Source organism: Nannobrachium achirus (assembly GCF_963921795.1).
Source record: "Nannobrachium achirus genome assembly, chromosome: 20".
NCBI lineage: Eukaryota > Metazoa > Chordata > Actinopteri > Myctophiformes > Myctophidae > Nannobrachium > Nannobrachium achirus.
The window spans coordinates 37,433,865-37,450,739 of NC_137827.1; the positions used below are offsets into that span (position 1 = coordinate 37,433,865).

General features: G+C 42.4%; 1 protein-coding gene across 2 annotated transcripts in view; it reads right to left on the minus strand.

The window, feature by feature from the left end:
- vps39 (VPS39 subunit of HOPS complex) overlaps nt 1–16,875 on the minus strand; it is a 35,307-nt gene that overhangs the window by 14,747 nt on the left and 3,685 nt on the right. The window contains exons 8-17 of one of the 2 annotated variants that reach the window (XM_080751288.1): nt 16,489–16,672; nt 12,635–12,755; nt 11,808–11,928; nt 10,744–10,870; nt 9,939–10,081; nt 9,177–9,317; nt 8,523–8,664; nt 4,085–4,171; nt 3,822–3,895; nt 3,131–3,347 (exon numbers count right to left, since the gene is read on the minus strand). In XM_080751288.1, coding sequence (XP_080607414.1) covers nt 3,131–3,347; nt 3,822–3,895; nt 4,085–4,171; nt 8,523–8,664; nt 9,177–9,317; nt 9,939–10,081; nt 10,744–10,870; nt 11,808–11,928; nt 12,635–12,755; nt 16,489–16,672 — 1,357 coding nt within the window. Of the gene's footprint in view, nt 1–3,130; nt 3,348–3,821; nt 3,896–4,084; nt 4,172–8,522; nt 8,665–9,176; nt 9,318–9,938; nt 10,082–10,743; nt 10,874–11,807; nt 11,929–12,634; nt 12,756–16,488; nt 16,673–16,875 lie in introns of both variants that reach the window. The other variant, XM_080751287.1, reaches the window with a different exon arrangement.

Below are 16,875 nucleotides of genomic sequence, written 5' to 3' on the forward strand. Positions count from 1 at the left end.
CGACACGAGCCGAGTTGTGCAAGACTACTCCTTGGATGACAACGCAAAAGAGGAAAACTTAATCCACGTGTGGCACTGTAATCCAAGGCACCATGAGAAATCAGGGAGGTTGATACTGTATTTCTATTGGGAATAGGTTGAGGTCCAGGCATGAATAGGGAGCTTTTTGCTGAAAGGCCTGTCCTATTCAGGGAAATCCACTCCGCATCCTCCAATAGGAGAATTAAGCCCTCGGATGGAGCTGTAACTAAGCTCTGACAAGTGAACGGCTTTGTTACCTCTCTTTTCCTAGGCTCAACCATTTGTAATGAAATTACAAAATTGAAGCCAGACCACAATTTCAGGTCAGTCCCTGTATACTGTACATACAGAGACAGAAAAACAAAACAGCCACCCAAAGCATATTTTTGGGATAAACCTGAACAAAACCGCATCTATTCGCATCTATTCTTTGGTTGTTTGCATGTGATACTAGCCATATTAACTTTTACATTTGGCTATCTTCGCTACAGTGAAATAAAGTGTTCAGAGAGACTGGTAGTGCAGAAGCTGTACCCTGAAAGTGCCCTCAGTCACCCTGGTGTGCGTATCCATCTAACATATAATTTTCCGAATGTCTGTCTGTCTGTCTGTCTGTCTGTCTGTCTGAGTGTCTGTCTGTCTGAAACCGCGTTTCTCCTCAGTGGCTGGAGCAATTGATCTGAAATCGCATCACCATCAGCATATGAACACACCTGACATAACTGTGAAGCCCGTTTGTCACTTTCACAAATCGTATGCTGTATAATTGCATTTTTATCGTATGCTGTATAATTGCATTTTTATGGTGTATCTATATCTATTTAGCCTACAGTACCTTTTGTGACCACACATGTTAAGGGAGGGGCGCTGTTGTTCAGGCCATGCACAATCACACACAAACCCACACACACACACACACACGGGGGGGGGGGGGGGGGGGGGAGTGTGTGTGTGTGTGCAGGCGGGCAGGCGGGCGGGCGGGCGGGGGGGTGGTTCTGGCCCTGTTACAGATGTTGTCCAAAATCATGCAGATCGCTACACAGTATCTCTGTAGCCGTTAAATGGAACGGGTATTTCTTACATTGATGCTCCTACATATTAGCATGCAAGCACCAGTTAAAGTTACTTTCCATCCCTCATATACTGTGTGCACAGTGCACATCCCATAATCCACACACTGCACATCATTTCGGAGCTCATATCTTTGAACGGGTAAGGGCTATCTAACATATAATTTTCCGAATGTCTGTCTGTCTGTCTGAGTGTCTGTCTGTCTGAAACCGCGTTTCTCCTCAGTGGCTGGAGCAATTGATCTGAAATCGCATCACCATCAGCATATGAACACACCTGACATAACTGTGAAGCCCGTTTGTCACTTTCACAAATCGTATGCTGTATAATTGCATTTTTATGGTGTATCTATATCTATTTAGCCTACAGTACCTTTTGTGACCACACATGTTAAGGGAGGGGCGCTGTTGTTCAGGCCATGCACAATCACACACAAACCCACACACACACACACACACACACACACACACACACACACACACACACACACACGGGGGGGGGGGGGGGGGGAGTGTGTGTGTGTGCAGGCGGGCAGGCGGGCGGGCGGGCGGGCGGGGGGGGGGGGGGGGGGGGGGTGGTTCTGGCCCTGTTACAGATGTTGTCCAAAATCATGCAGATCGGTACACAGTATCTCTGTAGCCGTTAAATGGAACGGGTATTTCTTACATTGATGCTCCTACATATTAGCATGCAAGCACCAGTTAAAGTTACTTTCCATCCCTCATATACTGTGTGCACAGTGCACATCCCATAATCCACACACTGCACATCATTTCGGAGCTCATATCTTTGAACGGGTAAGGGCTAGTGGTGATAAACAACAAACAGACAGCTAGGAGCTTGGCCATCCATCGTGCCAGCTGGTTGGTTGGTTTGTTTAACCAGCGGCGGTATTGTAATTAGGGCTGCACAATTAATCGAAAATCATGATTTCAGGTTTCACTATTTATCCAATTGTGAAACTGGTCAATTAATTCAGACATTGTATTTGGTCAGCTGTTGCGCTTTGCCCTAATCTCTTCATCATTCCCTAAGGAGAGCTAGAACATTGTAAAACCCATCTCTCCACCAAGTGGAACAATATAATCACACAGACAATTACACTCCATTTGAACAATAATATGCCCCCAAGAAGCTCAATGAGCAACAAAAACATATCGTGACACCAAAAATCATAATTAATAATCACGATTAAATAATGAGGACTAGAATTGTAATTGCACAAAATATTTCAATTCATTTCAAATACCTACTGTATATGGGTGTCAAATTATATCATTTGTGTTCTTTAAAAATCCCACCCCCTGTGTGGTAAAGATGGTTATTAAAGCCCCTTAGTCTTTTCAATCTCACATGCACAGGCTGTCATTTCACTCTTCCTGTGTCTAATCACTTCACACATGTAATTTACTGAATTAATTTAAGAAATAATTAAATAATTAACCGCTCAACTGACATGGTCTGTTTTTCCACCAATATGTGTAAGACTAATAATGTATACATGTGTCCATTTGGTTACAGCTATACACTCTCAGAGTTAAACTAACGTGACAAGTAGACAAACACAAGTTTGTCTTAATGTATGTGTGCAAGCGTGTGGCAGAGCGCTTCCATTCAATCATGATGTATGCAAGGTATTTACTACAGGCTCTTGTTGTGTGGCAACACGGCCCAGAATGTAATCTCAACTTTTTATCTTTCTGTGCTTTATCACTTTATACAGTAATTGCAAATACATAAAACGAACTAAATTAAATAAAGTCTAAAGTCACGTTCTAGTCATACATCCTTAATGCCAAAAGAAGAACATGTACATACAATATTTCTACAGGAATCAAACTGGGGGCTATATATGGTTGGTGATAAACTTAAAGCCTTGGTCGTACAATGGTATCCCACGCCGACAATAGCCAAACGTTTCGAGCTTGTAGGTCTGCTATTTTTGGTAAAGGACACACAATCATATGATGATGCAGGATGAATTTAGCGTTGCCCCACCTTCATTTCCTTTCACACAAACCCTCCCTCATGTTCGTACCCTCAGGCAGTGAGTTGAGATACTGCTTCATGAGGCCCTGGACTCTCTCCAGGTACAGCTGGATCAGCACGTTGTGGAACTCGGGCCCCGTCTCCTCCCACACGTGGATGATGTGCTCCAGGTAAGGAATAGCCAGCTCCTTAAAGCCCTCCTTCAGGAAGTTCAACACCTTGTCCCTGGGCTGCGTCTCTACCTCCGTCAGGTCCTCTGTAAAGATCTGGAAAAAATCAGACAGGCTTTATAGAACGAGACAAGATAAAACAAGCAACGGCATTTATTGGTGCTTTCTTTGAACAGGGCAGGCCAGAAGAAAACTAAAAAGCAACAGTACGCTACAGTGACATGTCTCAACAAACAAAGAGCCACATATAATCAACCAAGAAGAAACATTACCTAAGGCACAAACGGACATGTAAGGTTATTCAATGTATGCAAGGAAAAACTATTGGCCAGTGTTTTAGACGGACACATTCCTGAAATTCAGTCAGGAAAATCAGTTTCATGCCGTTTCGTCATGGAACAGATAAGAAAAAGAAACAATAGGCAGTGTCCTTATATCTTTCTGTTTCACGTACTGTCTGTAATGTCAGACTGTTATAATAAATACTGTCGTTTTGTGGAAGAAAGACACTAGGGTAAAGAAGAATGAAGGAGTGGAGAAATCAGTCAAGGCAAGCTGTCAAGCTCTCACCTTCAGGCCATCCTCTGGACAGATCTTCAGCACCCAGGGGGAGAATTCAAAGATGATGCCCAGATTCTCATTTCCTGTGGCATGGGAGGATACAAGTTACCCATGTGTGGGAGAGAAGTATATCTAAAATACACTTCCAAGGATCCCAGTTGTATTTCAAACTTTTTTGACAGATTACCAACCAAACAAAAGTTTACAACTTCCAAACTCATAAGCAGTGTATGAGTTACAAACACATTTGCTAATTGTTGAGCATATCATACCTAATCTTTGGAGGTACTGCACTGTTCGCTCATGGCCTTTCAAGGGAGAGTTGGCCTTGGTCGACTGATCCAATAACACCTGGAGGGCTGGAGAGAGAAAACGAGGTGAAGGGAAAGAAAGGTGATGGGAGGAAAGGGGTGGAAGAGAACAAATGAGGGGATTAGAATGGATGTCGGAAAGTAGCAATATGTCATCTGTTTAGGATTTAGTGTTGTGTTGCATGATTCCTCCTGCAATAGAAAGTGGATCTGTTGGCCAAGGAATTCACTTTAATTGGTGACTACAAACAGCTGGTTTGAATTGCAGAGGAAAAAGAGGGGCGAGAGAGAGAGAGAATGCAATCAAATAAAGTGAGAGATAACAATAGCACATGAAAGTGTGCATGAGAAGGATAAAGCAAGCCAGAATTGATCGGCATAAGATCAACGCGTTTGGCTGATTAAAAACAGGCATGGTTGCAGTGAGAACAGCCCCAGCATACCCCCCGAATCTAAATAACATTAAGACAGCTCTAATCTAGTGTGAATGATAACTCAACCAAATGCAGGAACCCTCTCAGGAGGAAAAACACATAGGCTCCCAAGAATGATGCAATAAAAACCTTCTGATGATATAAAGCTCCTTGTTAGAAGACCTTCTGTAACAAGAGCTGCTACCAATTTACACACCTCGAAATGAATTAGGTATTCTCGTTTAAAACAATACATGACACATTCTACCATTGTGCGAATCAATACTATAGATAAAATCTAATAGATACTAATTGGTTAAATAAGAAACAAATGTGTAAAGCTGTGGTGGGCTGTACTCACGGTTCTCATTTATATTTACATGGCTAGATCTGTTCCCTGCAAAACACCAAAACTTCCTCCTCAGAATGGGCCTCACTCTACTTATATTTATACTATAAATATTTAAGGTGCCTTTCACACCTAAATAACCTTTTACCTTAAATAATGTGTGTATGTGTGTGTGTGTGTGTGTGTGTGTGCGCGCGTGTGCGTGTGTGTGTGTGTGTGTGTGGTGTGCTGTGTGCGTGTGCATGCATGGGTGCGTGCTCTTCTTTTCTTCTCAGCAGAGAGATGGGGATGTGCCCTCCCTATCTACACCTGCGTGCAGCTGTTTGTTCCCTCTGGTGCTGAAATGTGTTAGTCTGACACTCAGCCTGAATTGACATTTCGTTTCACTCCATTATTCAGTCTGAAACTGCTTTCATCCAAGGCAGTTTCTGGGATGGGCGTTGCCAAAGAGGCAGTCTTCTGTGATTGGTTCACCGTCTGACCAACACAACAGTAGCAAAGCAGATGACGTAGTGTTGTTATGTGGCTGGATTCTAGCCTGTTGCTTGCTACTTGCTAACCAAAGAAACAGGCAGAATAGGAGCCCCACGAACTAGTAATCAAACACAGTAAAACATGTCTGCTACTGATGTTTCATAGCGAGATATGCTTGCATATTACCGCGACGGGCAACGCATTGGGAATGTGCGGTACGGTCCGGCGGCGGCGCTAGGTTACTTGGAATCGCACTGAGTGGGGGAAAACCCCACCCACGCTGATCACAAGACCCGAGAAGCGCCGCCGATTCGCCGGACGGATTTCCAAACGAGGAAAACCTCTTCAATGGGAGCAACACCAGACCTCTGTGTCGCCGAAACAACATTTTAAAGGGGTGTGGCTAGCGATACAGGGTCTGTAACCAGGCAAGAAATGTGTGCCTTTATCGACTTCTTGGCTAAGTCATGTAGGTGGCTGTTATTAAACACATTTAAATGAGATGTGCTCATACTGTATACACTCTTCTTAATTTGATTGGAATGCAAAATCACAATCAATAATGAAAGCTCTCACAATTAGCTGATGTTGCTCCATTGTTGTCTATGGCAAAGAAGTGATTTTCCCAAGAAATATTCTGCGCAATAAATGAACTGTGGTAAGACTGTGTGTCATTTGTTTACAAATTTTGGCTCGCTTACACAAACCAGACGTAATGAAAAATGCAGTTATGCAGTAACTGTTGTCAAGAGTACTCGCTATACCCATTTGTCTGTCCGGAATTCTATGTGCATTCATGAATGTTTCTAAGCACATATGCATGTCTCATGAGTGCACATGTGAGTTGTATCAACATATGAATTCAGCTAAGAAGAATGATGAATCAGACTATGCTAATGGAAACAGCGCTATAGTACCAGTAAGACTCCCTAATCGGGAGATAAGCGACCGTAGGTGGCTTATCTCCACAAATAGGGCAAAAATTTGTTTTTCCAAAATCTTCCTGATCCATGTTGATGACATGAGTGTAGACATGCTGTGTAGTGATATTAGTGATTTTAGGGCAAAAACTGTAGGAGCAGTGTCCAAAAATGTGTTTTAAAAATCGGCCTGAAGGTGGCGCTAGAATAGGGCCATGTGAGAAATGAGGGGTGGGGTCTCCGCGTTGCCTTGGCGGACGAATAGGTACCGGCCCCGGCTCTCCCGGACGCTCCTAGCCCGAGTTACGGCATTTTATGTGCGCTGCAGTGGCAGGGGGTCCTCCACTGGGGGCGCCACCACGTTCTGGAGCACCAGGAGTCGGTGGTCCCCGGGAATTCCCCGTGAGCAGCCCCGTTGGGGTGGTCATTTTTGCACATTTGGTCATTTTTTACACCTGGGGGTCCCTGGGGCTCCGGGGGTCCTTGGAGGTTGTAGTTTGGCAGGCAAGGAGTGTGTGTGTAAAATCTGGCATGGATCGGGTCAACGGGTGCGGAGATATAAGCAGGGAAAAAGTGTGACGTGTGACGTGTGAGCACATTTGGTCATTTTTTACATCTGGGGGTCCCCCAGGGACCTGGGGGTCCCTGGAGCTCTGGAGGTCCTTGGAGGTTGTAGTTTGGCAGGTAAGGAGTGTGTGTGCCAAATTTGGCATGGATGGGGGCAACGGTTGTGGAGATATGAGCAGGGCAAAAGTGTGACGGACTCACTGACGCACAGACAGCCCGTGGAGGTTTTGGTAGTAAATGCGACCTACGGTCGCAATCAAAAGTGATTGTACATATAGTAGGTGTCGTGAATGAGGCCTATTGGCTCTTGTATGTATATTAATTGGAAAACAGCAGAGAAAATGCTTAAGAAAACACAAATCAGACCATATGTCACATGAATATGTCTCCCCCAGTTTCTGCAGCAGGCCTGACAGACAAAGTGGAGGCAGATGTGGAAATGTTTTGTCTGGTTTCACGGTTCTGGATGTATTCTAGATGACAGATAATTCAAAAGGGCAAATTTGAACTCTTAGAAATTCAGTATTATCTTGAAGGCAGTTAATTTTGACAGCAATTTCTCATTTAGTCTTAAGTCTTTTGAATAACACACATTTAGTTGTAGTTTTCTGAAATTGGTCTTAGTTGATTAAATATCCAAATCTTAGTCTTTTAGTCTTAGTCTTGTGTTAATTTTGACATTAAAGGTTTAGTCTTAGTCGTTTAAATAACACAGCATTTAGTCTTAGTCTTAACAGTGCTTGGAGGTTAACTATTCCATCATCTAAGGGACAATAAAGTGAATCTGAATGAATCTACTAATTTGATCCTTAAGCTCAGCAGATTTCTTCCACTTATGTAAAAAGAAAATAATGACTATAAACCAACATCGCACAAGATAGTATAGTATAGGACATACAATAGCAAAAGGAAGTGTTGATATGTACCACGAATAAAAACAAGTGCAGAGGTGATACTGTATGTTGAGTCTGTGAGCTTGAAAGTGGCTGCATATTTCCCGCCTTTATATTGTAGGGCTGGGACAATAACCACATTTACCGTGATTATGTGTTATGAATACCGCAGGGTTAGGGTTTTTATAATTATTATTTTTTAAATATATTTTATTTTCTCAAAGTTACAGGGGTGCGTATGGAGTGTGATATGTAAAAGGTACAGTATTTGACTGTCTTGCATCATGTCCATGGGCTTCAGGAGAAACTAAACTCGATATGCCACATTTTTAAATGGGGAAAAACATGTCTATTTAATTTAGCAAATATTTAAATTATAGTTAGATATAACTGATGAAACAACTTTCAGGGTATGTTGATTTTTCACTGTGGTAAGAAAAATGCCATACTGTCAAAACCCTATTATGTTCACCATATTGTACTGTATGTTCTAAATACTCTGAACAACCTTGACCTACATAATGGTAGCTGTTATCATTAATATTCATATCCAAATCATAACATTGTTGAAGTCGAGCAGAAAACTCTTATCTCTATATATTTATATAGTAATATATGCTTTATATATGTTTTTTTTACCTTTTTTTAAGCAGAAAAACGCCTCGCATTTTCAATATGTTAAATCGTTTTTAAAATAATTATTGAAAAGGAACGGTTTTGGAATAACAAGGTTTCCACCTGACAGCAACAACAAAATACTTCATCTGCAAAAAAAGGCCTCACCTTTCTGATGCAGCCCTTTCTTCTCATAGAGAATGATGAGCTCGCTGTACTTGTGGGCTTTCTTCAGAACATACTCACTCTCCTCTATGTGACAGTGGTTGTTCTCCAGACGCAGGAGAGGAGACACAAGTGCCACATTGGTCTGCACAACAAGAATGGACAGTATGATGAATATCAGTCACATTATGGGTCCATATGAAGGAACCAAAATGGTTAACTAAATATCCAATATATCAAGTTATTTCCTAATAGGGCATCCTTTTTAAAAAGCAAATAGAAATGAAACATATTGATTATATTACAATCGGAACAAACTGTAGAGGAGATATTATATTGAGAAAAGATAATCAGCATCAATAACAATAAGTAGAGATTCTTATTCTGTGTGCAAGGACCCAAAACGAGGTCACATCCCCGTATCTGGGCATCTTATATAAGCGTAACTATATCTGAATGAGCCCTGGTACCCATTTGGGACAATGTTTATTGAATTAGTCTCCCTGGCACTTGATAGTGCCAAGGAGAGTTGCTCCGTCACTGCAGCTCTGATCACATGCAAATATATGCCACAAAACTTTTTTTAATCAGAGTCTCTCACTTCTGTTGCTCAGAAATAGTCTAACTGATCTCTACCCTAAATAAGATGAGTCTTACATGCAGATAGCATTTCAGCAGGGTAGTGTCGATGATTTGAAGGAGTTTCTTGCGACTCTTGATGGTTGGAGTGCCTTCCATCAGTGGAGAGGTGGTGGAGGGGTCAGAGTCATTCAGCTGCTTGACGAGATGACTGCGTTTCTGTAAATGTAACAACAAGCAGTATTCACACTTATTACGGCCCATGGCAATGACTTGCTACTAGGGGTACAACAACATTTTAACAGCGATACGATTTGCTTCACCATACATGGTTGACGATACGATATATGGGCGATATTGGTTGTAACAATTTAGCAAAGAAATTAACCCCCAACCAGTGAAAGTGAGAAACCCATGAATCTAGGAAAATCAGAAGGAGGAGAGCCTGTTCAACAGCGTTTCTAAGCCGGCATGGACGTGCCATTTCTTTTTTGCCGGATCCGCTCGTTCGGCTCCTCTGTGTTGTCCGTCTCTTCCCGTTTTGTTTGGCACAATGGCCTGGCTGTGTCGACTTGTGTCAAAGATTTTGCACATTCTGCTTTTCCTAGATTTCACTGTAAGTTAACATTAACAAATGTACAGTACAGACATCAAACAATATAAGCCTATGTACATCCGTGTTTGTGTTGACAGTCACATGATGCAAAGTAACACACACACACACACACACACACACACACACACACACACACACACACACACACACACACACACACACACACACACACACACACACACACACACACACACACACACACACACACACACACACACACACACCTGTGTGAGGTAATCAATGAGAGCCAGGTGAGCCTTCTCCAGCTCTGCCCCAGACAAAGTGGGCAAAGGGTTGGGGTAGTGCAGCTGTTTACGGTAGTCTGAGGGGAGCAGGTCAGGATACAGACCAATCACATGAGTGGGATCTGTAGAATCAGATAAAAACAAACAAATATACAAACAAACACGATTAGATTAGTACCATTGCTAACTGTAAAGGAAAACACACACCAGACGCGGAGGCGGCGCGGACGCACATGAAGTAACCCACATCGGTGGTGTCAGACGCGCGCAGGCGCTGGACTGCCGCGCCGATGCGCCGCTGTTCTATTTCTCGGCGCTGCCGCGCGGCGAAAATATTTTTCCCCACCGGGGATGCGCGTTGCATCCAGTTGATGTTACCGTGCAGCACTTCACGCACGTCAATACTGCGACGCTGCGCAGCCGCCCACGTCGTGTGTGTGTGTTCCCCTTAAGTCCTCCTTAAAGTGCACTGTGCTTGCTCAAAATTAGTTGCATTGTAGAAGGCTCTGTTTACGGTTGTTCTTTGCCATTTTATTAGTCTAGTAGCTGGCACATTGAAATTGAATTAATGCATTTGTTCTTGATTATACAGTATGTGCATGTGCCAAACACATGGCTCTCAGTTTACACACACATTTGTACTCAAAGCAGCACAGTTGTGGTAAAAAACCTTCAAACATCTTGAAAGATATTAGAGGTTAATCACTGAAAGCACACCACATGTAATTTATTTGTAGATAATGTCAACTTGCACTTAAAATGTGCATCATCCTTGTTGTCATACCTGTCCCAAGTTTGGCAAACACCTGCATGGAATCATCAAATCTCTTCTGGCAGAAGAGGTTGAAGGCATAGAGGTTCTGAATGTGGTGGATCTGCTGCTTCTTATCCCCATCTGAATCGTCCTTCATCTTCTAGGGGTGAGAGGACATAGCTTCCATCATAATACTGTACAGAAAAACAGCAAGTGTAAAACAAAACCGTTCCAGGTTAACCCATTTAGGACTGAAGCTGATTCTAAAAACGCCTTCTAAATAATGTCTGAAAAGATTTTTATATACAATATATTAAAAAAATTAAAAAGAAAGCTATATACTGTACATAGCAACAATAACCCCAAAAGGGGTTCCCCTCTTGAAATAAAACAACCCAAAAGGGGTTCCCGTCCTAAATGGTCGCAACCCCGAGAGAGGATGATGGTGGGGTCCTGCATTGGCAACTGAAAACCCAAAGACAGCCCCTTGACTCCGTAATTCATTCAGCTCCAACCAACAACGGACAGCAACAGGAAAAACAACACACAGCTATTTGAAATATTAATAAATGTTTTTCAAAATAGTAAAAAATTGCAAAAGAGTTTAGGGATAGGGGGTAAGGCATGGACGAAAATAGAGCCCCATGTGTTAAAAGAGCCGTTTTGGGTGTTTTTGTAACTAAGAGAGGGTACCAAATGGACCCATTGGTTCCATGCATTTGAGCACCCTCAGAGTGTTAAACACTGGTAAATTAACGCAGGAGGGGTCCCCGTTTTCATTCTATCTGTTGTTATGTGCCTAAAAACAAAATAAGCCCCCAAACCTGCATCTGAGTCAACAAACTGTGTTCAATTTACATTACACCGTCTTCCGTTGTTCCGATTCCACAGAGATGTTTCTGTTGAAATATTTACATATGATGCTACAAGAGGAATAATGTCGAGTTTTACTGACTGAGTATTAGCGGTTGTTCGGGTCCAGTGTTTTTTAAGGAGTAGAGGCTCAAGGACTGCCCGGATGAATGGTAAGATGTAGGAAATTGCAGAAGAGAAATGAATGGCATTGTACAGCATGGGATAGTTTTGCTGCTCACCGCCAGCTGCAAGGCCAGTTCAAACTGCTTGTCCTGGAGGAGCTGGCGGATCTGGCTGGCAATGGATACAGGCACCAGGCGCCATACAAAGTGGTTGCTGGCAACGTACACGATATTGGGCCTGTGATAGATGAACGACAAAGACAGAGAGAGAGAGAGACAGAAGGAAAACAAAACACACGCAAGAGAGAATGGAGTTGAAACACAACTAATATTTCACTGACACACAGGAAGAGACATTTTAGAAGGTGGCACAAGGTTCTGATGGATATGAAGTTTGATGTTTATCTTTTTTATGTTGTTTAGCATTTCCTTTTGATTTAGAACTGTAGTTAGTTGGCTTTTAACAGTTGTAGTCACTTGTTTTGCAGGCATTACTGTACTGACATAAAGACTGTTACAAACATTGCCTGCTTATTAATCACCACATTCCCACAAGTAAATGAGTGTAAATCAAATCAAACCAATCATTAATTACAATAATCTTGTTAAATGTAAGAATCCCTTAATTAAGTTCCTTGCTAAATCTGAGTAAACTCCTCTTATGAAGTTGCACATCAAACAGGGAAAGTATATTGAGATAGTTCTAGTACATACTGGGTCTTTTGCCTTTTAATCAATCACCATCGTTAAATGAAAGAATTAGTTCAATGTCAATATCCCACGATTATGACAATAGATAACTGCATCGCTGCAGGCATGAAACACATAACGGGTAGAACAGAGATTGAAAAAGTTGTATAACAACAATAGTAAAACCCAATCACTATGCAAGATTACACTGAATCAGCCCTATTACAATTTGCTGCAGTCTTTTTTCACCTTACCCTGCTGAGGAGATGAACCGAGGTCTCTGGAGCTCCACACTTTGAACCAGTAGCCTGGGCTCAAAGGTCCTGATCTCCACATACCGTGGCAGCACAGCTATGATGTAGGGGGGCTGGTGCTCTGAGAGACATTACAGAAAAACATAATTGACGTTATCAGGCAGCTAACAATTTAACAACAAACACAGACCTTCCAACACTGTACTGTGCATATACTGTATATAAACTTAAATGATAACATGATAACACATTGTGTTTGCCAGCATCTTCCTTGTTTCTTTCAAATTCAAACATCAGATTAATTCATTATGTTGGCATTATCAGTTCCAGCCATGTGCAAACGAATGAGAACACCGTTTACAGGTTACATCAACTCTTACAGGTTCTGTTTGTTATTTCAGCTTGTTTCATTTGCACAATTGCAGAATGAAGAAGCAAAGGGTTTTCAACACAGCAATTAAATGATAAAAATGATGACAATCTGAGCTTCCCAACCATCTCTGCCCATGTTGTGGACTTTATTTTTTGCTGTGTATGTAATACAGGCATCATTTGCATGGAGTCGATCAGTGCACAGTGAATTATTGCTGCTGTGCAGTGCAACCCCATCTTCCAAGACATCTATAAGACAAGACTATCAACAATAGTCTTTGGTTCTCAAAGTGGATTCCAGGGAGTCTGAGGGTTCCTTTAGGGTGGTCTAAATGGACCCATACATGTCTGTAACTCTGACATTGTACCATTTGGTTCCATTTGTAGACTGTCAGAGTTAAGGGAAGACCTTGAAATTTCAAAGTTTGAGAAACACTGATCTTGGAGTGAAGACCCTGAGGTTAGGAAATCAAAGTTGGAGCCATATATCTGGACAGGATTGAGGTTGGGACTCTGGATGTGGGAACGATTACACCCAGAGGCGAGACTACGCCTTTTCCTCTTCATCCCAGGGATGCAGGGGTGTCGCACCAAATTCTGGGCCCTGGGTACTTTAATAACTATTGAAAAATAGCAGATATACAAGCTCACAGTACGGCACCGAGTGCCGTGCTGCAAGCTTGTAGAGCTGCTATTTTTGGAGAAATCTTTAAAATTTGTGCAAGTCCCCCATCTCAAAATATTTAGTTCCAGGGACCCCCCCAGAAGCAAAATTTTAGTTACAAATGTTTGCTTCAAAAAATACATAAACATGTTGTTTGTTGTTTGCATTAAAGGAAAATAATAATAAAAAGACCTTGATAAAAAATAAAAAAAAACATATACCGGTATTCAAAGATTTCCACACATTTTCACAACTTTTCAAAAATAGCACATTTAACAAGCTTCTGTGAGCTTGTATGTCTGCTATTTTTCAATAACTAAAGTATAAAATAATTAAGGCCCCTTCACCTTGGACCCTAGTAACTCAGTCCAACTTTTCCCGCCCTTGTGTTGTGACGCCCCTGCAGGGATGTGACGGTGGATCACAGGAGAAGGGGATTTTAGAGACAGACCCGTTCCCATCCGACCCTGGCCAGAACCAAAGCCACAGTATTGACCGATTCAAAACCAAGGAAATTGCAAGTGGTTTTTAAACCTCTGCTCCGAGGCTTCATTTCCCCTTCACGCTGCTCTATCTGCATTCCAATGGCTACAGAGTAAGGAACTTTTGAATACAAAGTGAGACTTAATTTGCCTTTGTTTTTTGAGTCATGAAGTTCATCAGTAAACCAGATGTGCTGTGGTGCCTTAAGTCATAAAATAAACAATCAGGGCTGGTCTACTTCTGCATTTATCTTGTTGAATAATGCAACACAGTGACGTGCACCTCATACTGAGAGGAAGTGGGAAAAGGAGAAGGTGGCAGCACCTTGTGGAACAAGTGGAATGGAAAGAATGAACAGGGAGGATGATCAGCAAGAATGACAGGAGAACAGGAAAGACTAGAAGCAGTGCTCTTCCGAGCAAGTCTCCACCAGGCCAGGTGTCCTGGTGGTGCTACTGTATAATAGGCCAAAGTAAAAAGGGTGGCATAATATTATGTTCTTCACCTTAGACCTTTCATGGCAATCGGACACTGCATGCATGATTTTAGGCATTGTGTTCCAAAAATGTGTTTTGCTAAAGTCTACCTGCTGGTGGCGCTATAACAGGCCAATGTGAAAAGGGTAGCATTTGTTCCTTGACATAGTGGGAATATGTGTGGCAAATTTCACGGTAATCGCAAGCTGCGTTGATGATTTGAGGCGTTTTGTTCAAAAACTGAGCAATCCTGCAAACTTTGGAAGCTAATATTAGCCAATCAGGATGGAATATGAGATGGATCAGACTTGATCACATGACTATAGAGATACTGTGTGCTGATTTGTGTTATTTTTGGAGAAAATCTGAAGGAGTAATATCCAAAAATGTGTTTTACATAAGTCGGCCCAAAGGTGGCGCTATAAAAGGCTGATGTGAAAAATGCAGTGAAAAGGTTTTTCCTTGGCCTCTAGGGAGTGTGTGTACAAAGTTTGACACTGATCGGTGGAATTATAGGTAAAACCACAAATTGGCCTGTTATAGCGCCACCATGAGGCTGATTTAAAGGAAAATAAGTGGCATTTATTCCTCTGCCTAGTGGGAATGTGTGTGTGCAATTTCATGATAATTGCAATTTGCGTTTGTGATTTGAGGCATTTTGTTCAAAACGGCTCAATCCTACAAACTTTTGGAAGCCAATCTTAGCCAATCAGGATGGAATATGCAAAATCGGACAGATCCGTGTCGATCACATGACTGTCGAGATACTGCCTACCGATTTGTAGGATTTTTGGACAAAATCTCTAAGAGTAGTCTGTACAGAAATGCGTTTCGCAAACATCGGCCTCATGGTGGCGCTAGAACAGGCCCATTTGAAAAATGTGGGTCAGAGGTTCTGAATTAGCATCCAGGGAGTGTGTGTGCTCATTTTGGCAGCGACCGGGCCAACGGCGACTGAGATTAGGTGGTAACAAACTGCGAGGATGCACGCACGGACGGACGCACGCATGCACGGACGGAGGGGAAAACATACTCTCCCCCATGCCTTCGGCTGGTGGAGACAATTAACTAACAGGAGAACAGCAAGCATGAACAGGACAAGAGTAAAGATAAACAGCAAGAATTAACAGGTAGAAGAAGAAAGTTAGCTGTGAAATTCCACAGATAAAGGGGTTTACTGGTATCCTCATCCTGGATGAATATGAATCCAATCATGTTTTATTAAGTAACTGAAGATTAATTCACGTTCCCCTTGATCCTAGCAACGCCATCATTACTTTCAGTATTCATTGTTGCAGTTTCCCGTGAACACCTGGTTGGTTTTTCTACTTTTTTTCCTAAGCTGAAGATTAATGTTGCCACTGTGATCATTTAGACCATAAATGTTGACTTACCAACTATTGTATAAATGCTGTACTGCATAAAACAGATTAAATGTTCATGATTTGAGACACACGTAATCCCCCCTCCCCAACAGCATTGACCTTTTTTGAGCGGTGGTCAACCACTTCTCTAAGTGGCTTTGTCCGTGGCTATGTGTCTGGCTTTGTCCGTAGCATGAATACCGCTGGTGATGCTGTTGAGTAGCACGCATACGCACACACTTACAGTACAGTACTATTGCGCAGCCTCCACCGCTCAGTTCACACAAGTGTGATTTTTTTGTTTTACTGTTGACCCATAAGGAAAAACGAGGGGGTTCACTGACTTTCTTCTGGGGCACTTTAACCGCATACAATGGCTGTTGACCAAATCCCAGTCACTGTTGCAGAGAATGAACCAGTGACATTTTGTCCTTTCTGGCCACAGGGCTACTCTGCTGCAAGTAAATGTGGGGGAAAAAAAGGTTCCTTCCTCACCCATGGCTATGGGGATGTCTGTCCAGTTCAGTGCACATTTCTGGGTGCAGACGCCCTCTTCATTTAACACCACCGTCAGATCATCCTGCCCTACAGCCACCTTCCCGTCAGCTAGCGGCGCAACCAAGGGCTCCAGCTGCTTTCCTGTTGGGAAGAGCTCCTTTATGGAGCCACGGCCATCCATCTAGGAGACAGGGAGAGATACAGTAGCATGCGGGTTGCTTGGTGAGAGAGTAGCCTATTAATAAATGTTATCATAAACCTGATCTTTAGAAGCAAAGAAACAACCAGCTATAAACACATGAATCACTGCAGAAGATAATAAAAACAGACAAATGTAATAATGAGAATAAACAGGTGACAAAATGCTCAGCCTGTGTAACGATG